Source organism: Equus quagga, chromosome 6 (assembly GCF_021613505.1).
Source record: "Equus quagga isolate Etosha38 chromosome 6, UCLA_HA_Equagga_1.0, whole genome shotgun sequence".
Taxonomy (NCBI): Eukaryota; Metazoa; Chordata; class Mammalia; order Perissodactyla; family Equidae; genus Equus; species Equus quagga.
The window spans coordinates 103,658,180-103,681,595 of NC_060272.1; the positions used below are offsets into that span (position 1 = coordinate 103,658,180).

Below are 23,416 nucleotides of genomic sequence, written 5' to 3' on the forward strand. Positions count from 1 at the left end.
GCACTCTGCTGCTTGTAAATATGGGAATCCCTGATAATTACGTGCTTCTTGGGGACTGACTCAGCTTTTTAGGCAAAGTTTTCATGCTTCATGTGAGAGGTGACAATATAGTTACGGGAATTAGCAAAGTTCTTCAGTTTCAACAATCAGGGAGTATATCTGGTGAAGAAAAACACAGAGTATGTGGAAGTTGTGGCACATGGGTGTAATTATTTTTCATGGCACCATTAGTTGGTAATTAGAGTGTGCAGCAGTGAAACCAGAACAAAGAAGTCATTGTATCCTAATTAACAGATGAAGTAATAATATCAAAGTTTTGCCTGTTTAAAAATCCACCAGGACACATTATTTCAGAAACCTCCAGTGCTTTCTGCTCATATAAAGGCATGGCTCACAGTGGTAGAGTGTGTAGGAAAGTAGTTAGTGTTTTCTTACTCAAAAGTGGCATTTTTACCACCCTGCCGCTTGAGTATCATGTTTTGGTCCCATTAAGACTTGGAAGGCTGCAGACCACAGGTTATATGGCCATGTTCTCAACTGCTACCTGTGAATTTTATACTCTGCTCACTGTCTTTAGCGCAGGCCTTCTCAGCCTCAACACCAGTGACATTTGGGAGAGGATAATTCTTTGTTGGGGAGGGTGGAACTGTCCTGTGCCTTGTAGGATGTTTGGCAGCATCCCTGGCCTCTACCCGCTGGATGCCAGTAAGAGCTCCCTTCCCGTTATGACAACAAAAAATGTCTCCAGACATTGCCAAACATCCCTGGGGGCCAAATCGCCCCTAGTTGAGAACCACTACTAGCTGTTTAGTACTCTCAGACTAGTTTCCTGCCATCTAATCTTCCATCTCCCAGTGAGTACATTAATTAACTTTTATGGCTTCCCAAACCAAATATCGTTTGGACAGTAAGTTTAGTGTCCTTGAAAAGTTAAAATCATATAATACTTTATGAATCTAAATTGTTATTTTTGAAATATTCGTATCTCAGTTTTACTTTGTTAATGCAGAAAAATTGCAAGGAAATTTCAGATTGTTCTTGAGGCCATACGCTGGGTCTGTCTCATGGAGCCCAGTTTTACAGGTAGCAAATACATAAATAAAGAGTAGAATTGCCTTCAGTTTGTTGATTTCAGCTTCTCTCTGAATGTATGGGAATTTGGTCCAGACCTGGGCTCTAGTTGGTGCTGTCACCTTTGGTGGCTTGGTTACCCCATATTGCAGACTATACAAACTGGATTGGGCGACAGAAGGGAGCCGAGGGACTCTGACCCTTGGTATCGAGGAGGTAGGTCAGCACAGAGATGATGCCAACCTAAGAAGCTGTGTGGCCCACTGTTAGCAGCCAACCCACTTACCTTGACACACTAGTATAAATTCTGGTGATGGCACCTCTTTGCTTCACTTCTGCCTTGCAGTGTATTAGGTTTTTTTTTTACCCTATGCATCCCACCCACACCCCACTAGACTGTGAGCCTTGTGAGAACAGGGACCTTGTCTCTTTTGTTCACAATCTGTCTCCAGCTCCTGGAACAGTGCCTTGTAAGTAAGTGAAAGATAGAGACAGAGATTACTGATTACTTTTTAAAAATCAATATGATTATAAATATAAGTTGAATGTATGAATAAATTTTTTATTTGGTCTTCACTTCACACTTGGAGACTATAACATTTTAACTGGGCCCCTTGAATTTAATTTAATTTCCCTACCTTAGTCTAATGCACACACAGTTGTCAAGACAATCTTCGTTGATGCCTCATAGCTCCTAGCACAGGGCCTGGGGTGCAATCTCTCAGTGACTAAGTGGACAAGATTCCCCTGCTCTAGCACCCGAGTCTGGTGGCCTTTTCTGTCCTCAGTCATCCTGCTCTCGTCTAACCTCATCTTTCCTTAACCTGCCCCACGAGGCTCTTTTCTGGCTCTTCCCCACCATCTACCTCTTTCCCTTTTACTCTGGCATCACTTACTTTGTCTTCAAAACTCATCTCCCGGTTACCTCCATCCTGCTGTGCTCACTTTTCACCTCCCATGCTACTGCTGCTGTTGACGACGTGCCTTTGTGACTGGCCTCAGTCAGTGTTATGTTTAGGGCGTTTGCATTTATCTCCCAGCTAGACTATGCCTCATTTTATTTCTAATAAATCCCTCCTCCTACTCTTTCCACTGAATAGGGCCATTTTCTGCATCCAATTAAGCTTTTAATAAGCGCTGTACAGTGAAGGTAGAGTGGTGCCAGGAACAGTCTCCACCACTGGATTTCCAGACATTCAGAAAATTCCTGTAAACGCCAGGGACAGCCGTCTGATTCCAGAAGGGTTAGCTGGAAGCTGTTACTTCCAGTTGCTGATATAGCCTGTGGTTTTTGGCTGTGTATAAGCAGGCAAAGCTCTGTTAGTCCAAAAAGGCTTTTTAGGTAGAGTCTCCTTATAGCCCTCTTAGAGGGCTTTTTAAACTGTTGTTTTTACACTTCCTTAATGATTCTTGAATTTCTCAATTTTTTTTGTAATAAAGTTTTAATGTATCATCTGCCCAGTTTATCATTTATCATTTTTGTTTTCAAGATCTGGTCTTAATTTTTTTTAGGGGGGAGAGGAGACATTGCGGAGAGAGGGTGCTATATATCCATTAGAATTCAGTTTAGCTCTAAGTAGCCAAGACTCAAACAATAACTAAATAAAATAGAAGTTTCTCTCTCTTTCACATAAAAGTATAGAGGTAGGTTTTCCAGAACTGGTTTAGTAGCTCTGATCTACAAAGCTCTTAGAGACCCAGGTTCTTTCTAGCACATTTTTCCTCCATCCCTGTGTGTGAATTCATGGTCAAAGATAACAGCTAATATTCCAGTTATCACCTCTGCATTCCTGGCAGCAGGATGGAGGAAAAAACAAAGAAGAAAGATGATCAAAGAACTATTCCTGTGTCTTTACAAGAGGTTCCTGGGGGTGGCTACATGACGTTTCTGCTTATGGCCATACTGACAGTAAAGGAGGCTGGGGAAATACAGTCTTTGTATTTTCCTTGCTACACGTGAGGAGTTCTATTAGTGCGAAAGAATGGGATAACACATACTGAGCAACATCTAGCTGTCTTTGCCATGGCTGTCCCATTCATCCCCCTCTCAAATGAACTTTCTTGGAGTTTATTTCAATGCATTCTTCTAGCTTTCCAAACAGTGACTCCTTGTAATCATATTTTTTCAAAGACAAGTACCTATGTTTTATAAAAATTTATGAAATATGAAGAACAACATAAAAATCACCCATGATTCTACAACCTAAAGATAACCACTGAAACAGCGTCGTGTAAGAAATGTCCCTAACACTAATAAAGAGCAAGCAACTTCAGTCTAGAGTGTTAAGATGTTTCTCAAAGTTCATTGGGTTATACTGTATATTCAGTCTTACACCATCAGTGAACATTTTCAAACACCTTCTTCATTCCCAGCATCTTGTTAATTGATGTGTGTGGTTGGGAGCGGGAGCAATGAAGGAAATTTTTAAAATTCTTTGCTTTCAAAAACCTTGGGAAGTCAATCAGTACCCTGTAAGTGCCATCCTTGTGTTAAAGGTATGTAAAGGGACACTTTCTAGAAAGCAGAAGGTAAAAAATAATGACGCTAGATATCTTTATTTAGTTGTAGAATAAAATTTGTACTGTGGGCAATTGTTTGTAAAAATGACACCCTGAGAACACATCTTGCTTTTTTAGTTGCTGGCGAATGAAATTTGGATTACAAGTCCTTCGGGTAGTCTGATTCAAGCAGTATTAGGAAATAATCAAGCTTAACATGGTTAAATTCTAACCTCTCCTGGTTTGTAGATTTAGAAGTCCAAAGTTCATTTGGGGATAATTCAGCATGACCCATGCCTCTGTGAATTTCGGAAACATCTAAAGATGGGCCAGTTAAGTTTCACTGGAAAATGTGATGCGTTTTGTTTGTGTTCTAAATCCTGACGTTAAATCAACACATTAAAAAGACATTTTTGAAGAGAAGTAAGCTTGTGCAACAGGAAAGGTTAATTTTAGTTTATGTGGGAAAAGTAACTGTGTTAAGACATGCACAGAAAAACCTAGGAGTTGTACCAAAATATTGGTTGGCACTAGATGCTGAGACGTCAGTGACTTTTTTCCTTTAAGTGGTCTGTACATGACCTTTTTTTTTTTTTACAAGCATCAACTACTTTTGTAATTGGAAAAAGGTGATTTCTAAAATAAATTTTTAAGAAACTTTCATCGATGGCAAAGGCTCAGTTGAGATGAACGTTACAGGATAACTTCTTGTTACTGGTTTTGCACCGAGTGCAGAGATGAGCTCCCGCAGCGCTCTGGACCAGCGAGTCCTGCAGGGTCCTCTGACAACCTGCCGAGAACAGTGGGACCAGCTGTGCCTCCAACTTCCTCAGGTGACCGGGAGCCAGGCTGCTGCGTTTCCACCCGAGAACACAGACTCTTTCATGACGAAGTGACTGGTCCAGCAAAGACTGAGCCTCTCTGTGGAGATGTTTAAATTGCTGGCTTTATTTTTACTCCTGGCAACCCTGGAATGAAGAACACACATTTTCAAAAGCTCGCGGTTTCCTGTTTTCATTAAGAAAGCAGGGAATGCCGAACAGCTGAGTGTGCTGGGGGTGGTGTCGCCGAGCCGGAGGGAGACTTCATTGGTGAAGCCTCGGCCTATGGCATGTGCGCGTGGCCCGCTGACTTTCCAGACTGGGGAAGCGCCTTTCCTTATGGGGCGAGGACCGAGGGCGGCCGAGGCAGGGCCGGGGCGCCGCGAGCGCGCTGCTGAGCGGGGCCGTGGGCCGGGCGGACGCGGAGCGCAGCGCGGAGGGCGGCCGGTAGGTGTGCGGCCAGCGGGCGAGCGGGCGGGCGAGCGGGGCTCCTCTCGGCGGCTGAATCCCCCGGGCGGCGCGCAGCGGCGGGAAGGCAGGCTGGGAGCCGCGGCCCGATTCAGCCTCGCCGCCTCCCCTTGGTGAGATCTGTCTGCCTCTGGCTGACACCGAGCCTGCAGTTTCTTTTTGCTTGTGGAATTTCAGACAGCCCTGGAAACAGGTCCGGCTGCATATTTGGAGCGAGCGGTTGTCTGTGTGGCGTTAAAAAGGAAAGGAGGAGAGAAGGAGAAAGACGCTCTGTTCGCGTGAGCACCGGTTTCCAGGCACAGGCCTCTTCATCAGCTCACCCTGCCTTAGGCAAGAAAAGGATGGATGCTGAGCGCCTCTTCCAATAGAATTCTTTTCCACACGTTTTAAAATTGAAATCTAGTGCCTAAATTCTAATAGCTAGAACAGTTTAATAGTGTTTTTAAATCAGAACACGAAGATAACTTTTTTACTTCTCTGGCAATGTACTTTTCTTTCAGTATTTCAGAGGAAAGAGGGTGAATGGAGGCGAAAGGATTACTCAGAGCATTCACACTATCAGGTGTAAATGTTCAGTGATGTTGGAGCTGGGGAGGGCAGGCACGAAACCCAAAGCTGGAAGTACCTGGACCTTGACAGCTATCTGCTAGGTTTTTATACCCAGCATGCGGGCAGGGGTACAGATGGCTTACATTTTCACTCATTGCTTTTGGGTCCTTTCCGTAGCTCTGAAAATGCAGAGCTTGTTATTATGACTCTAGGAAAACACATTACTTAATCCTACAATTTAAACAAACAAAAATGGCCTTGCTTTTCGATTTGAAATGCACAGCTCAGGTCAGCAGCAAGGTCTATGTCCTGAAAGGTTCTTGTGTCTCCTTTTCTAAATGTTTAGTTTAGCCAGAAGTAGCGTTTCCCGAATGCCACATGATCCAGTGTTTGGAGTAGTTATTTTCATTCTCCTTTGCATCTGTTTGGCTATATCACAAATGCAAAACAGGGTATTCTTGGGATAATGTGTTTTGTCCAAAAGAAGTCAAAGTGGAGAAAACTTTTCCTCTAGTTGGAACAGGGTTTGGTTCTGTTTTTAAATGGAAAAACGCAAAGTAGAGTTAAAGTCTGTCCTCTGTGTTCTTGCATCTGTTTTGCTGGAGTTAATCACTCAGTGTCCTCTGTGTCCCAGCTTTCTTAGCAAGGAAGATGTCAGGGCAAATTGTGATCTTGTGGAGGTGGTTAGGCACTGGGGCACACTTGGCCATCATTTAGAAAGGCCGTGAAGTCTGCCGAAAGAGCAGTAGACGGGAGAACTCATGTCTCAGGCTTCCTGGATCTACACTGACTTGGTCCATTATTCTAAAACTTTTAGCGTTTTGTGCTTCAGATTACACTTTATAAAGTAGGAGCCTTAATGACTGCTGTCCATACTTCTGGGCTCTGTAGACGATAAAAGAAATGATCTATTTGAAAATGCTTTGAAGTCTTTATAATGCATTCTTCTAAAAAATATTTAGTCAGGACTTACTATGTACATAGCTCTTTAAAATCGTTCTTTCACTACATTCTCTTAACTTTATGAGTTAAATATGTGTATTTCCATTTTTGCTCTGGGGGAAACTTAAGTTCTGAGAGATTTATTAACTCGCTCACCCAGCTGTTCAGTTGTAGATCCAGGATCTTAAATCATACCAGCTTGCCACACTGCAATGTACACAAATATTAGTTTTTACCAGTATGTGTATTAATAGTATTCTAATATTCTCTTCTCTCTCTCTCTCTCTCAGGAAAAGCAGATGATGTTCTGAATGGAGACCATGACAAGGAACATAAAGATCCTTATTTTGTGGAGACCCCCTATGGTTATCAGCTAGACTTAGATTTTCTCAAATACGTGGATGACATACAGAAGGGAAACACCATCAAGAAACTGAACATCCAGAAGAGGCGAAAACCATCTGTGCCATGCCCAGAAACCAGGGCCACACCAGGTCAGCAAGGTATATGGACTTCTACTGAATCCCTCTCATCCTCCAACAGCGATGACAACAAGCAGTGCCCGAACTTCCTTCTAGCCAGAAGCCAGGTTACGTCAACTCCAGTCCCAAGACCACCTGCCCCTCTGGAGACTTCCCCTACTTTTCTTACCATCCCAGAAAGTCGACAGCTGCCACCACCCTCACCACAACTCTCAAAGCACAACCTTCATGTCACCAAGACACTGATGGAGACCCGCAGAAGACTGGAACAGGAGAGAGTCACCATGCAGACGCCGGGTGAGTTCCGAAGGCCCAGGCTGGCCAGTTTTGGAGGCATGGGTTCCACGAGCTCTCTCTCCTCTTTTATGGGTTCTGGAAACCACAATCCTGCCATGCACCAGCTTCAGAATGGATACCAAGGCAATGGGGATTATGGTGGCTATGCCCCAGCTGCTGCCACCACTTCTTCCATGGGGAGCTCTATCCGCCACAGCCCCCTGAGCTCAGGGATTTCCACTCCAGTGACCAACGTGAGCCCCATGCACCTGCAGCACATCCGTGAACAGATGGCCATTGCTCTGAAACGCCTGAAGGAGCTTGAAGAGCAGGTGCGAACCATCCCTGTGCTCCAGGTAAAGATCTCGGTCTTGCAAGAGGAGAAAAGGCAGTTGTCCTCACAGCTGAAAAACCAAAGAGCTGCATGCCAGAACGATGTCTGTGGTGTGAGGAAGAGGTCCTACAGTGCTGGGAATGCCTCCCAGCTGGAGCAGCTCTCCAGGGCCCGGAGAAGTGGCGGGGAATTATATATTGACTATGAGGACGAAGAGATGGAGAGTGTAGAGCAGAGCACACAGAGGATAAAGGAGTTCCGGCAGCTCACGGCAGACATGCAGGCCCTGGAGCAGAAGATCCAGGACAGCAGCTACGAGGCCTCCTCGGAGCTCAGGGAGAACGGGCAGAGCCAGCCTCCAGAGTGCCGGTCTGTGGCTGTGGGCGCTGACGAGCACATGGACAACATTGTCGTGTACCACAGGGGCTCCAGGTCCTGTAAGGATGCTGCTGTGGGGACAGTCACTGAGACCAGGAATTCTGGGGTCAGCGTGACAGAAGCCATGCTTGGAGTCACCACTGAAGCTGACAAAGAAATTGAGCTGCAGCAACAGACGATAGAAGCCTTAAAGGAAAAGATCTACCGCCTGGAAGTACAGCTTAAAGAAACCACCCATGACCGGGAGATGACTAAACTCAAACAAGAGCTGCAGGCTGCTGGATCGAGGAAAAAGGTTGACAAAGCCATGATGGCCCAGCCACTTGTTTACAGCAAGATGGTGGAGGCCGTGGTGCAGACGAGAGACCAAATGGCTGGCAGTCATGTGGACATGGTTGACACGTGTGTCGGGACCTCTGTGCAAACAAATAGCATAGGCATCTCGTGTCAGCCTGACTGTGAGAATAAAGTCGTGGGGCCAGAGCTGCCCATGAATTGGTGGATTGTTAAGGAAAGAGTGGAAATGCGTGATCGATGTACTGGGAGGTCTGTGGAGACGTGTGACAAGAGCGTGGGAGTGGACATCAGTGTGTGCGAAACAGGCAGCAATACAGAGGAGTCTGTGAAAGCCCTGACACTCCTCAAGACCAACCTCAGTCTCAAAGAAGTGCGATCCATTGGTTGTGGAGATTGCTCTGTCGATGTGACTGTCTGCTCTCCGAAGGAGTGCACCTCCCGGAGCATAAACACGGAGGACGTTAGCCAGGTGGAAGCTGCCGTCATGGCGGTGCCTCATACCACCAGCCAGCACACCAATACGATTTTGGAACAGGTAAACCAGTTCACCAACACTGAGACAGCCACCCTTACAGAATCCTGCACCAATACCTCCCTCAGCACTTCGGACAAGCAGACCAGCACCCAGACTGTGGAGATGCGGACAGTGGCTATAGGAGAAGGCCGCGTCAAGGACATCAACTCCTCTGCCAAGACACGGTCCATCGGAGTTGGAACGGTGCTCTCAGGCACTTCTGGGTTTGACAGGCCATCAGCTGTGAAGACCAAAGAATTAGGTGTGGGGCAGATAAATATTAATGACAACTACCTAGTTGGTCTCAAAATGAGGACTATAGCTTGTGGGCCTCCCCAGTTGACTGTGGGGCCAACAGCCAGCAGGAGGAGCATAGGTGTTGGGGACGAGCCTGTAGGAGAGTTCGAGGAGAGCCCCCAGCCCCAGGCTCCATCTAGAATGATGACTGGCTTGGATCACTACATCGAGCGTGTCCAGAAGCTGCTGGCAGAACAGCAGACGCTGCTGGCTGAGAACTATAGTGAATTGGCAGAAGCTTTTGGGGAACCTCACTCACAGATTGGCTCCCTCAACTCGCAGCTCATCAGTACCCTATCGTCGATCAATTCTGTCATGAAGTCTGCAAGCACTGAGGAGCTGAGGAACCTTGACTTCCCAAAGACGAGCCTGGGTCGAGTCACAGGTAGGTGGCACTTTAAGGGACCTGGGGATGAGGAAGGGTGGGGACAATGTATTTCCAGGAGAGATTTTTTTTTTAACTGCTAGAACCATGGAGAAAGCTTTAGAATGATAATTGGTAGAAGGAAAACCAAGGATCAAGATCCATAAGGAGCTCTGCTAATTCTCATTGTCTCGTAGCTGCGTTGGCCTCTTGCTGTGTACTAAGGCTAGAAGAAAAGCAGCCTAGTGCTGGCTGGCCTCGGGGCTGTCTTCTGGGGCTGCTGGTTTGATTTGATGCTTTATGCTTTGTTTTCCAGTTATTTACTTGCTTACTTTATACAGAAAGACCTGAAAAAAGTCCTACACTGTTTGTAACCGCAATTACCAGGATATTATCAATAAAAACACTGGTTAAAATATTCTTAATTAAAATTTTTATGAAAGGAGAGAGATTCCACGAATTCATTTATTAATTCAGCAAATGATTGAATTCCCACTCTGTTTCAACCACAGGTATAGGCCAAGGTATAGTGCAGTCAACAAAAGCAAGCAGAGTCCCTGTCCTCGTGGTGCCTACGTTTTTGTTGGGGATATAGGCAATAAACGATAGACCTAAAGTATGTCAGGATATGATATGTGCTATGAAGAAAAGAACTCTAGTTATGGGAATAGCAAGTGGTGATGATTGGGGTGGGGACTATTTGAGATGATGGTCCAGGAAGGCCTGTTTGATAAGGGCCCCTCAGCCAGAACTCAGAAGGGAGCCCTTCCCCATGGTTCATTTTGATAGGTTCTTATATTTTCGTCTTCCTCATCCTTGCCCTTATTCACTGGGATTCCTGCCCACTCCTTCTTTTCTCCAAATTGAAGCTAACAGTTGAGAAATTACCCCAGAAGATTTTTTGACATGTAATACTTCCCTATGAGCTTCACTAAAAGGACTTCCCCTGTTATCAGTTGCATGTGTCTCTAACAGGGCATAACTCATCCGAGGGCTGGGTTCCATTCCTGGCTCTCCAGCCGTCACAAACCAGCGTAACCTGGGGACAGGATGTCGCCCTTCTTTAAACTTCCTTCATAAAATGGGGATTGAAAGGGTACCATCCTATCAGGTTGTCAGTGTGGTCATCGCTGGCATCAGAGCACCCAGGGCAGCCTCTGCTGTCATTGCTGCTGGTGCTGGTTGCATGTGGTTTCTTTTGTTGACATGCTAAACTGTAGTGTGGGGTTTGGAAGCTTCCACCAACACACTCTCCACTCTGACCAACTGGTGCGTGCGAAATGAATGTAAATGCTTCAGATGATTTGTACAGTGCGCACAGAATTTAACTTTATGTGAAAATGTGCACTATAGACTTTAATGTAAGTAAGCCATCCCTCCATAGCCTAAAAGGGTGGTGGTTAAAAGAGACCGTTGGAATAGATTATTTTTATATCCTCCTAGATTTCCACTTCCAAACCTGAATTAATATTGGCCTTTTAGTAACTGTGCCATGGGACAGATAGTTTATTGTGGAAGAAAAAATGAGCATGACACTGATAGCTGATGCCTTTTAGAATCAAAAGCATTGAAGGTACAGGAAAGTCATTTTAGAGTAAATAGGATTAAAACGATATGTGGACTGAAGCAGTCTTAAGTAATAATATGTCTGTGTCTGCTTCTTTTTAAAAATCATGATGTCAGATGTTGAAGTCAAAACAAAACTCTTCACTACCCCCAGACACAGATGGTACAGTGGAGCGAGCATCCATCCTAAGAGCATTTTCCTGCCATCCTTCCTTCCTCTCCTCCCCAAACTGGGATTTCTGTTTCACATTCTTGCCAAAAATATTCAATGTTGCAACATTGGAGTGATCTGCCTGACACCCTGAGCCTCGAGACCAGGGAGAAAGTTTTGTCTGGCTGGGATACAGTGGTTTTTTGGTGTCTTTCCAGTCATGCTGACATTCCACTCATCGCTGTTTAGATCTGACCCCGCAGATGAACACCCAATTCATCAGCTACAATGCGTGAGACCTATAGCGTTTGTCAACCAAAAGTATGAATATTTTAGTGGCGCTTATTTGGTCCTAGTGGCACCTCCCTCTCAGAGCACACGAGAACAACTTGAATGTACTTCTCTAATTCCCATCCCATTTGTATTTTAAACATTTTGCTTTGAAGTTCTAATGAAGGAGGAATTCGAGTAGGAACTCAACCCAGGGTATTACATTTTTATCTGATGTTTGTTATATGGGCTGAAAGTCACAGCAGCTTGATGTGGTAAGGTAGGGACCTCAGCTCCTGCAAGCTGTGAAGAGTGAGGGTGTCAGGGGCTGGCCCTTGTGGCCGCGTGGTTAAGTTCGCACGCTCTGCTTCGTCCACCCAGGGTTTCGCCAGTTCAAATCCTGGGCGCGGACATGGCACCGCTCATCAAGCCATGCTGAGGCGGCGTCCCACATGCCCCAACTAGAAGGACCCACAACTAAAATATACAACTATGTACGGGGGGGCTTTGGGGAGAAAAAGGAAAAATAAAATCTTTAAAAAGAAAAAAAGAGTGAGGCTGTCAGAATGCACTGTGGCTGACTGTGCCCACCGTACAATGTAGAATATTGCTCACACACAATGTTTCGTGTGTTTCTCTACCAAAAGGCTTACTGGAGTATAGAAAGGTATTCATTTCAAACTTTCTTACCCAAATAAAACAATAGGGAATTTGGATTTGACGTCTCCCTAAAAGAGCATATGAAGGATCACTTACGTGAACCTAGTACGTTAGTTTAAAGGAGTTAAGGTTGGGTCCCTCAGCCAGACGTTCTGGGGTCAAATTCTTTCTCTGCCACTGGGATAAGTTATCTTTATTTCCTCACAGGCTCGAAATGAAGATTTAGTGACTCAATACGAGCAAAGCATTTGGAGTGGTCTGCAGCACAGAGTATAAATGCTCAGTGAGTGCATGCTGGCATGGCTGTTACTGTTTTTAGCACTTCCAGAAATGGAAATGTAGACACAGAACAAATCACCAAAAAAAAAAAAAATTGTACAAATGGTCTCTTGTTTCTAATCCAAATTTTTATCTTCATGATCCTGGCTGACCATCGCCTTTTTCCCCCCAGTTATGATGCCACCCCAGTTAACAATTTTATCAAGATAAAGAAACACATAGATAAGAATAAGAAAACACAAAATGAGTAGAATAAGTTTTCAATTCAGAGTCATTCAGAATTCGTGTCAAAGCTCAAAACAAGCCTAAACTGAGGTAAGTGTATATTAGTGCCCAATCCAGACAATTCTGTTCAGTTTTCCTAGGGTTGAAGATTTCATGGTATCACTTTTTCGTATGCAAAAGAGCATCATTTTTAGCAGCAGCATAATGCCTAACACTCTTGTTCACTTTCTCAAATTATAACTGGAGTATATGCTCGTAACAAATTAACAGTTCAGAAGAGCATACGTAAAGAGAGCCTGCCTCACGCTCATAGGTAACTCCGTGCAGGGTTGGTATGGACAAGTGTGATGTGTGCAGGTCTGTATTTTAAAGAGAGACTTTTTAAACAAAATTTGATTCTACCTATGAATTTTTCACGTAAAATGTCAGAAACATGTTTCCAGGAGTTGAGACAATCTCCTAGTTTAGATGCAGCTAGAATCTGGTGGTGACCAAGGATGTTCTGTGAAGTATGTTTTAATTCCTGGTAGTGTGAATTTCATGTATTTAAGATTTTCTTTCATGGAATTAAAAAGTTAAGAGGAAACAGGTTACTGTGAGAACAGAAAATGTTTAGGAAAAAAGTTTATTCTTCTTGTAAATCAATTGTTTTGGTTTGAGGAGTGGGTTAATATTTATTTTCTTTTTCCCTCTGGAGAAAAGAAACTTCTAGACAAATAGCTTAGACTTGCAAACACAGGCTTGTGTCGGAAATGACGTTTTAGTCAACAATAGACCGCATATGTGACAGTGGTCCTATGAGATTAGTACCATATATGGTGCTGGCCCTGTGGCATAGCGGTTAAGTTCAGCACACTCTGCTTTGGCAGCCTGGGTTCATAGGTTCAGATCTTGGGCACAGACCTACACCACTTACCAGCCATGCTGTGGTGGCATCCTACATATAAAGTGGAGGAAGATTGGCACAGATGTTAGCTCAGGGCTAATCTTCCTCAAGCAAAAAAAAAAAAGAGGAAGATTGGCAACAGATGTTAGCTCAGGGCTAATCTTCCTTAGCAAAAAAAAAAAAAAAGATTAGTACCATATAGCCTAGGTGTGTAGTGGGTTATACCATCTAGGTTTGTGTAAGGACAATCTATGATGTTTGCACAACAGCAAAATCACCCAACAATGCATTTCTCACGATGTATCCCTGTTGTTAAGCCATGCGTGACTATACTCTAAAAATATATAACCGTCTCCAAGCAAACATAAACAAAACTATCTACAACAGCGGAACTTAACTGCCTACCACATGATTTATAGAAAATTCATGTCTCATACTCAAATCAAAGAACTGCTTTTAAAATCAACTTCTGTATTTGCACTCTTAGTTATCTTGGGTTTGTTAAAAAATTTATGAACTTGAAGTCCTTCCCATAACTGTGGAAGCAATTTTGTAGACAGAGATCTGAGCCAAGGCAAAAGCAGGGAAAGAAAGTCATTACAAAATACCGTTTCTAGTTAGTTTTCTCTTAGTTCAAATTATATACCATTTACTTGTCCTAGTACCTGGTTGTTTTTTTAAATCTCAGTTTTCTTTTAATGAATGCTACAAGAGCATCAAATAATCTAGACAAAATCTTTCTGGAACCTGCGTGTATAATGGCATGATGCAGAGGAAGCCCTGCTGACCTGGAAGTCAGAAGAGCTGACTTCTGGTGCTGGTGCCCAGGAACCTACAGTATCACAATGGAGACAGAGTTTGGGCCACCGTGTCCTCTTGTGTCCTGAGCAGGTTGGACTAGATTTTTCTTGCGTGGGGCCCTTTTGCCGGAGTTATTCTATGAAAGTAGCTCTTGACCAGGCTGCCCATCAGATTCATCTGGGGATCTTTTTTGCCCCAAATTCCTGGGTTTCCTGCTGCTCCCCACCACCACCACACCCCAATAGGCACACCCAGGCCATGTTACAGGGAAATACTTTTGGAGTAAACAACCTCAGAGGAAGGCTTCTTAATCTGGGGTCCATAGCTTCATGAACAGCCATTTTTGGAATTGTGAAAAAAGTGTGTGATTTTCATCCGATGCTCAAAAGGGATAGCTGACCCTCGGAAAGATTGAAATTACAGGTCTAGGACATCGGTTACAGACCCTGAGAAAAGGCACTGCAGCCCTGAGGACAACCTTTTACGGAGATTAAAAACCTGTCCGCTACCTGTGTGAGCCCTTTAGTTGACGCTTGTTGAAAATCTTACTCTTTTAAAGTGCTGCTTTATCGTTTTAAGTGGGTATTAGTGAAATGCACATGTACTCTGGGAAGAGATGCGAGCTGAGTTTGACGCTTATACTCTGAGTGAATCCTAAAGTGCGCCGTTCATTTCTGGCTAAAGCATGGAGATTGGTGGTTTTTGAGAGATGAAATAGCTTTGAGTTCCTGAATGTTCAGTCGTAAACAATGAAGGGAGTTGTTGATGTTGAACAATAGCTACAGCTGTTTATTCTTCCTCCAAGCAGCAAGTCATTCATGTCTCAGTAAAGATGTTTAAAGTCTGCTCTGTCCCAGCTCTATTCAGGTCAATCGATAGCTATGCATTCAATGTCAACTATATGCAAAGCACAGTACTGCAACAAAGATACAGTCACACATCGCTTAACGATGGCAAAATGTTCTGAGAAATGCATCGTTAGGTGATTGCATCATTGGGCGAACATCATAAACAAACAAATTTTGCCGCCCTGGAATATGTCTCTTTAACATGAGGATTATTTTAGGCTGATTATTTTTTTTAATTTTTTTTTTTAAAGATTTCATCTTTTCTTTTTCTCCCCAAAGCACCCCCCTGTACGTAGTTGTGTATTTTTAGTTGTGGGTCCTTCTAGTTGTGGCATGTGGTATGCCACCTCAGCATGGCTTGATGAGCGGTGCCATGTCTGCGCCCAGGATTCAAACTGGCGAAACCCTGGCCTCCCGAGGCGGAGCACATGAACTTGGCCACAGGGGCGGCCCCTAGGCTGATTATTTTTAAGAAACGAAAAACAGAAAGCTTTTCTTTTTACCTCTCCCTTGACTGCTTAAAAGAAGTCAGATAAAAAAAAACCCTGTTGTAGGAAGCAAGCTGTCACCTTAGCATAAAATGAACTAGGTGGCAGGGAGGAACCTAGAAAAGCCTGTTTGTTGGGCTCCCCTCTGTGTTCTTCTGTTTCTGTGGCCAAACACTTGTTTTCCAAACTTTACTCCTTTTCACCTACCTGTGAACTGCCTTCCTTCCCTTTGAAGTCCCTGACTCTCCCCATCCCCAACATCTTCTTTTGTCTTTAGCTGAGGATGATATTTAAGGTGAGGGCTTCAGCCATTTTGGCAAGTTACTTGGTTTTCCTGGGTTTCTCCCATGTATATGCATTATTAAACTTTTGTTTTTCTCCTGTTATTCTGTCTCATGTCAATTTAATTCTTAGACCAGACAGAAGAACCTAAAAGGGTAGAGGAGAATTTCTTCCTTCCATACAGTATTTACACAAACCTAGATGGTATAGGCTACTACACACCTAGGCTTTATGATACTAATCTTATGGGACTTCTGTCATATATGCACTTCATCGTTTATCGAAATGTCATTATGCAGCACATGACTGTAAAGTGGTCTACACGTTAAAGAACTTGCAATCCAACTGGGAAGCCAAGACAGGGATACCAGAAATCTGTGTGATAACCTATGGTGGTATATGTTAGCCACCAAATAACATGCAAATAGAAAGTGCTCAAAGAGTTTAGCTGCAACCAAGCCCTCTGAGGTCTAGGGAGGAGAGGAGGACCTTAGCTATATCTGGAAGAACACCAAGTACATCTGTTCAACCCAACTTCAGTTAAAGCAGCCTCTTAGTGTGTGTTTTCTGGGTCAAGTCTTAGGATGGTGTGTAATTAAATGGGGGTGGGGTCATGGTAAGGAAGAACCTAATTCTTAATCCACTCTAACATTTTAATTTCTGAGTACCCACTTTTAGATACTTTCATGACAGCTGTCCAATATGTTCCCAGGAAAATATTAAATGGCCCTGGAAATTATTAAACTGTAGCTCTGAACATTTAAGTTTTTTATCTCCAGTTTCTGTTGGTGGCCACACGCATTGGCATCCAGGCAGAGTTGTGAGAGGTGAGCCTAGAAACAGAAAGGGATTGTCCTTTCTCCTCCATCCAAGCTACATACTTTCCCCCAAAAGTGCTATGTACCAAAAAAGAAAGTGATCCCTCACGAATAATCTCTCCTGTCTATTCCCCAAACCAACATGTGGGCTGAAAAGAGTGAATTCCTGCTCAAGCCCTTTTCTTTATGGAAAAACTAGAAGTATTATTTCAGATCCCTTTGAATTTTTAGTTATACTTTGGGAAAATATCTAAATGATTGAATGGCCTCCATAATGATTCAGAAATTTCAGTTCTGCCTCTTCTTGACAGGTTAGCTAGATGTTCTTTAAAAATCAAATCAGAATGTCTAGCTGAAAATGTGGCTCAATAACATGGTTAATTAGCTGGCCAAACTTCACAGTTGTGTTTTCAGAAAGCACTTGGCGTTATAAATAAAAATATGAGTTAGCATGCCAGAACAGTTGGAGTATGTGAACAGAGCAACTTTTTTTTTTACTTTAAAGATTGGCACTTGAGCTAACAACTGTTGCCAATCTTTTTTTTTTTTCTGCTTTTTCTCCCCTAATCCCCCCAGTACATAGTTGTATGTTTTAGTTGTGGGTCCTTCTAGTTGTGGCATGTGGGACGCCACCTCAGCGTGGCCTGATGAGCAGTACTGTGTCCGCACCCAGGATCCAAACTGGTGAAACCCTGGGCCGCCAAAGCGGAGCGAGCGAACTTAACCACTCAGCCACGGGGCCTGGCCCCCAGAGGAACTTCTTAAATCCGTTTTAATATATTTTTAAATATCAACTTTCTAACCAAGTTAGAAACACATTGCTATATACCAACAACTAATACCCATTCTGTGAATAAATGGCGCAGAGGAAACTAGAGAAAGTGATCTCTTTAAAACTCCACCAGCTCTCTTTTTCATTGCGTTATTTTTCTTATCAAATAGTTTGCTTTTAACATTTCTGCGGAACATAAAACAAGTTTTCATTTTAAGTTACTTATTTTTCATTATAGTTTGCCTTAGCTACTGTCATTATCCATATATTAATCACTAGGTGTACTTTAGAATTCATGCTTCAAAGCTGCTTTTATTATCCAGAACACTGAGCTTTCTGTCACTTTTAGTCATCACAGATCTGGTCAGCTTGTAAAAGGAGGCCCGTGCTTTATTGGCATTTATGGCCGTTGTAAGTTTGAGTTAATGACTGAAGACTTTGCACAGTTGCCCACTCCGTTCACCAGCTCCCCAGTGGTGCCTGTGGAAACCCTTGCCCCCTGGTAGGAGTTTGGAGCGCCTAGGTCAGAGTGCCAGCATTTGGAAGGTGCTTTGCAGTCACTCCTGTTCTATTTTGCCCATCTAGTTTGGGGAGCATTTGCTGTAGGTCATGGACTTCCACCGTTAGTGGTCTGGGGCTGTTAACTAAACCGCCAGTAATTCCTGAGAATTCACGTGGCCCAAGTTGATGAATGGAAACCAGGGGGAAGTGTAACCTCTTATTTCCAGCAGTCAGGTTTTCTGTTGGTTGATTTACTTCGGTGGTTCTCAAGCCTGCCTGGCTGCACAGCAGAATCACTTGTGGAGCTTTTTAAAACTATGCTGCTACGTGGGCCCACCTGCAGAGGCTTTACTGCCTCTTTATTTTTAAAAGCCCCTTCCCCAACGCGGGGATTCTGAAGGGCAGCCAGGGTGGAGACCATTGGGTTTTGTCGGCCCCTTTATTTTTGGCGTTCTGGGCTGCACCTTTCCTGTGTTTTACTGGAACACAGGAAAACTTGTCCGAGTCTTATGCTGGGGCACATGTCATCTTATGTGTGCCCTGTAACTAGATGGGTCCTTATTAAGGTCAGACAATTATTTCTGGGCCATTCAAGAGCAGCCAGAGTTTCAATACCATCTGAAAAACATTTTCTGGCAATAAAGGTGACAAATTCCCTCTGATTTCAGCGAATGAACTAGTTTGGCATCTAATGGTCTTTGCCTTGCTAGTTAGCCTCAATAGAATCCCCGTGAGTTTCAGTTGAATTACATAGGCACTTACTAAAGGCTTTCTACTGTCCGCCATTGTTCTAAGCACTGAAGAGGACACCAAATAAGAACATAGCATGGAGGGACTCAAGGACCTCACATTCTCACCAAGATGACACACGTGAAACCAAGGAAACAGAGGGCAGGGTATATTTTGGTCTGCACAGTAAGTGCTGCCCGACAATGAGGGGAAAAAGAGATCTCTGTGGAATAGTATCATAGGAAAAACACTGGAGAGGAAATAGATTTGAGGCTGAGCCTTAGAAATAGTATGGTTAGAATTCAACTGGTGAAGGAGGCTGAAATTCCAGGCCTGTAGAACAATTTAAATCTAGCACAGGGGTAGGAGTAATTGTCACGTGGCCACTCTGAAGGACCACTGGAGGGGTTGGACCTTGATTGGAAAAGCTCTGGTTTACAAAACTAAGCCCTGGTGAAGAGAAATGGTTGCCTCTGGCTGTAGGCATGGGGAGCTCCCCAACTGATTCTTTCACAAATCCACCTGTCTTCTCCACACACACACACACAGACACTCTCTCTCACACTCACACACACACACTCACACTCTCTCCCTCTCTCTCTCCCTCCCTCCCTCTCTCTCTCACCCCCCCTCCCTCCCTCTCTCATTCTCTCTGCATTCAGGAGAGAGAGATGCATATTGGAGAGCTGAATGCACAGCCCTCCAATAGTACTTTGAACATTTTGCTTCTTTCTGCCTTTTATTAGAATGCCATTGTTTTAAACCAGTAGTTTCCAAAGTGGGCCACCTGCATCAGAGTCTCTTGTGGGTGGGTCAGTGGGAGATGTCAGAAATGCCCATCACTGGGCCCCCGTCCCAGATCCACAGAATGAGTTTCTGGCAGCACGTGCCTGGGAATCTGCATTTTACCAAATATCCTAGATGATTCTTATGAACAATGGAGTTTGAAGGGAACAGTGTTAGAGTCTATCATAGTGCTTTTTCTTCTGATTGCTTCAAAATACAATCAGTACTTAAATTTCTTCTAAGGATCTAAGGGATTTCAAAGCTTTACTTTAAAAGAGAGAAAGTTGTGATAAGATTCTTATCACATGACATTATTGTAGGTAGTCTTAAATTTTTTATTTATATTAGTAACTTATGTTTATAATACATAAATTAGGAAATAATAGAGACAGAAGAAAAAAAATTATAACAACATATAATTCTTTAGCCTTAGAAAAAGCAGTGTTAAGCAGTTTTATTGTATATCCTTCCAGAGTTTTTCTAATATGTATACATATAATTATTTGCCAAAATAGGTTTATTCTCTCTGCACTATTTTATAACCTGTTTTTAAAACTCAGTAACACATCATAACACATCTTTCTATGTTAATGAATATCCACCTATATTAACATTTTTAATGGATGCATAGAATTCCTTTGTATAAATGTACCAGAACTTATTTCACCAGTTTTTTTTTTAATTGAGTTAATGATAGGTTACAATCTTGTGTGATTTCAGTTGTACATTAATGTTTGTCATTCGTGTTGTAGGTGCACCCCTTCACCCTTTGTGCCCACCCCCCACCCCACCTTTCCCCTGGTAGCCACTAATCTGTTCTCTTTGTCCACATTTTTAAATCCCTCATATGAGTGGAGTCATACCGAGATTATCCTTCTCTAACTGGCTTATTTCACTTAACATAATTCCCTCAAGGTCCATCCATGTTGTTGCAAATGGGGTGATTTTGTTCTGTTTTGCAGCTGAGTAGTATTCCATTGTATATATATACCACAACTTCTTTATCCATTCATCTGTTGATGGGCACTTAGGTTGCTTCCACGTCTTGGCTATTGTAAATAATGCTGCAATGAACATTGGGGTGCATAGGACTTTTGGAATTGCTGACTTCAAGCTCTTTGGATAGATACCCAGTAGTGGAATGGCTGGATCGTATGGTAGTTCTATTTTTAATTTTTTGAGGAATCTCCATACTGTTTTCCATAGTGGCTGTACCAGTTTGCATTCCCACCAGCAGTGTATGAGTTCACCAGTTTCTTATTGGCAGGTTGTGATAACTGCCTCTTACTGTTTTACACATGGAGACAATGAACATCCTTCTATATGTTTTGTGTGTGTATGTGTGTGTGTGAGGAAGATTGGCCCTGAGCTAACATCTGTGTCAATCTTCCTCTATTTTGTATGTGGGACGCCACCACAGCATGGCTTGATGAGTGGTGTGTAGGTCCATGCCCGGGGTAGAAACCCGTCAACCCTGGGCTGCTGAAGCAGAGCGCAAGAACTTAACCACTGCACTGCTGGGCCCCTCTATATCTTTTTGTACATCCTTATAAAATTTCTAGCAATCAAATTGCTAAGTCAAAGAATTTTTTTATTCTTTTTTAAAAAGTGATTTTGAACACAGTATTCATAATAGAAAAAAATGGCAAAAACAGGGAAAAGTTAAAATCACCTTAGCTTCCAGATAACTTTTCTATGTAAATATATATATATTAATGTGTTTTAATCAGTTCATGTTGTACATGGAATTTTATTATCTGCTTTTCTCATTTAACCATCTATTCTAAACATATTACATGTCAGCCACATTGAAAATTCTATGATAGACCTAAATACGTTAATTATGTAATATTACTTAATCCAATTGTTCTGCTTCGGTCAGTGAACAAATATTAAGTATGTAACATATGTAAAAGCAATCTAGTACATGTAGTGAGAGAAACAAAGTTGATCAGAAGTGTTTGGTGCCCTCAAAACATTTGCAGGCTAGCAGGGAGATCCTGTAAGAGGGTCTGAAAGATGGGCCCTGAGAGTTCAAGACGGGGGAGATATTTGGAGTTAGGGAGATCAGGCAAGGCTGTGAGGGGGAGGTGATGGGAGAGTTTGACCGTGTGAAGGTGGGAGGAGGAAGCATTCCAATGGAAGAAGAGTATACGCTGAGGTATGCTGACAGGAAAATGAGACCCTCACTCTACCTCGGGAGTAGTTCCATCTGCTGGGATGCAGTCCCCGTCCCAAAAAAAAGGACCACAGGCATAGTGGGAAATAAAGTTGGAGAGCTGAGAAGTTGGTGCCAGGTTCTGGGTGGTCTAGAATATCTGGCCAAGCAGTGTGGACCACATTTCCTGAGCGGTGGGGAGCTTTGTAGGTTTGCTCAGATGTTGCTTTAGCTGGAGTGATGATGGGATTTGAACTGAGTGGGAGTATTACTCTATTACTCTTGTAGCAGTGTGCAAGAGGACGGAGGATGACGGAAGCAGGACTGTCAGGACGCTACGCCAGTGGCCCAACCAAGGCTAGATGGTGGCAGCCAGAACAGAGAGAAAAGAAGAGGCACTGTGGAGTTAGGATGACAAGTGTTGGCAGATCCAGATGTGGCAATAAAAAGAAGGATTGATTCCAGAGGCCTTGGGGGTTTGAGTTTGGGTGGCTTGGATAGTCATACCATTTATGCAAAAAGAAAACAGGGAAAGCACTTGAGAAGATGATGGGTTGCAAGAATCTTTTTTTTTTTTAACCATTTAGCCCATTCTGTTTGATGCTAGCATCACAAACTTCTACACCCTTCTCCCTCCTGACAGGAAATAATTTGGAATACACCTGTAAGTGTGGAAGCCTTCAGTCAGGAGGACCGTTGAACACACAGACATCCCAGCATGAGCGAGAGGTGGGGACCGCAGACGAGAGGCCCATTGGCAGCCAGGATGCCTTCCTCGCTCAGGAAGGCACGCTGTCTCCAGTGAACCTGACAGACGACCAGATCGCCTCCGGCCTCTACGGTAACGCTTCTCACTCACAGTCCTTCTCAGCATCAGGCTTCTGGGGCCAGCCTCACCACATGCCAGTCTAATGTCGGTGTGCCTTATAAACTGACCTGGAAGGACTAGTATCCACTTGTTAGGAAGGTAGGCTAGAATGTCTTTAAGATTGCTGAAGAAAGAGCCGTGCAGTCCCCTTCAGAAAACTCATCTGATTTTGTGAATTATGAAATATTTTAAATAGCATTTCGCTCTTTTCACAGTCTGGCAGGCATAAATTTTTTCCAGGTTATCTCAACTGCAGAGAAAGAATAATAACCCCTATTTTAGTGCCTAAATGGTTTTTGAGGATCAAATGAGACACGACATCACTTTCTAAACAACAAAGCCAGATACAGATGCTGGTTGTCACTGCTTTTGTTATGTCTGGAAGTACTAATGGAGATTTTTTCCACTTAACGTTATGAATGGAACTTTGAATTATTTTCTTTGCATGCACACAATTTTCCAATGGATTTTGTGCAAGTTTCTCATTTATACATGCCAAGATCTATATTTACATGAATGAGGGGAAAAAAATGTACATGAAGAAAGATTACCTATTCACTTAACTTGTAAGGGTATGAATTATATTAATTTTTATCACCTTGATTCACTTTTTCACAGTATGTACAAATAATGAAAGTACACTGAAGTCCATCATGAAGAAGAAAGATGGTAACAAAGATTCAAACGGAGCCAAAAAGAATCTTCAGTTTGTTGGCATTAATGGAGGGTAAGGAAAGATGGTGGTACTAGCGTTTATACATGGTCTGTCTGTCTCCTGTGCCTCCTGCCTACTCAAGTTGTATTTAAAGGTGCCTAGTCTGGGATGCTGCCACATCTTGGTGACGGAAGATTCCCTCCTCAGGGCTTCTCTTCTCTCCTCTTCTTGCTGTCTTTAAGGATATGTCACTCTTGAAAGGATACCTGATGAAGCTGAGTGATTTCCATCTTCACACCTCTGATCTGAAAAAAAAAATAGTCTTCAACAAAAGCAGCAGGTTTCTTGCACTGTTGGACAACTTGTACTTACCTGTATCAG

General features: G+C 43.3%; 1 protein-coding gene across 2 annotated transcripts in view; it reads left to right on the forward strand.

The window, feature by feature from the left end:
* KANK1 (KN motif and ankyrin repeat domains 1) overlaps nt 1-23,416 on the forward strand; it is a 198,261-nt gene that overhangs the window by 161,999 nt on the left and 12,846 nt on the right. For both annotated transcript variants that reach the window (XM_046663740.1, XM_046663739.1), the window contains exons 4-6: nt 6,641-9,313; nt 22,156-22,353; nt 22,999-23,107. In XM_046663740.1, coding sequence (XP_046519696.1) covers nt 6,641-9,313; nt 22,156-22,353; nt 22,999-23,107 — 2,980 coding nt within the window. The remainder of the gene's footprint in view (nt 1-6,640; nt 9,314-22,155; nt 22,354-22,998; nt 23,108-23,416) is intronic.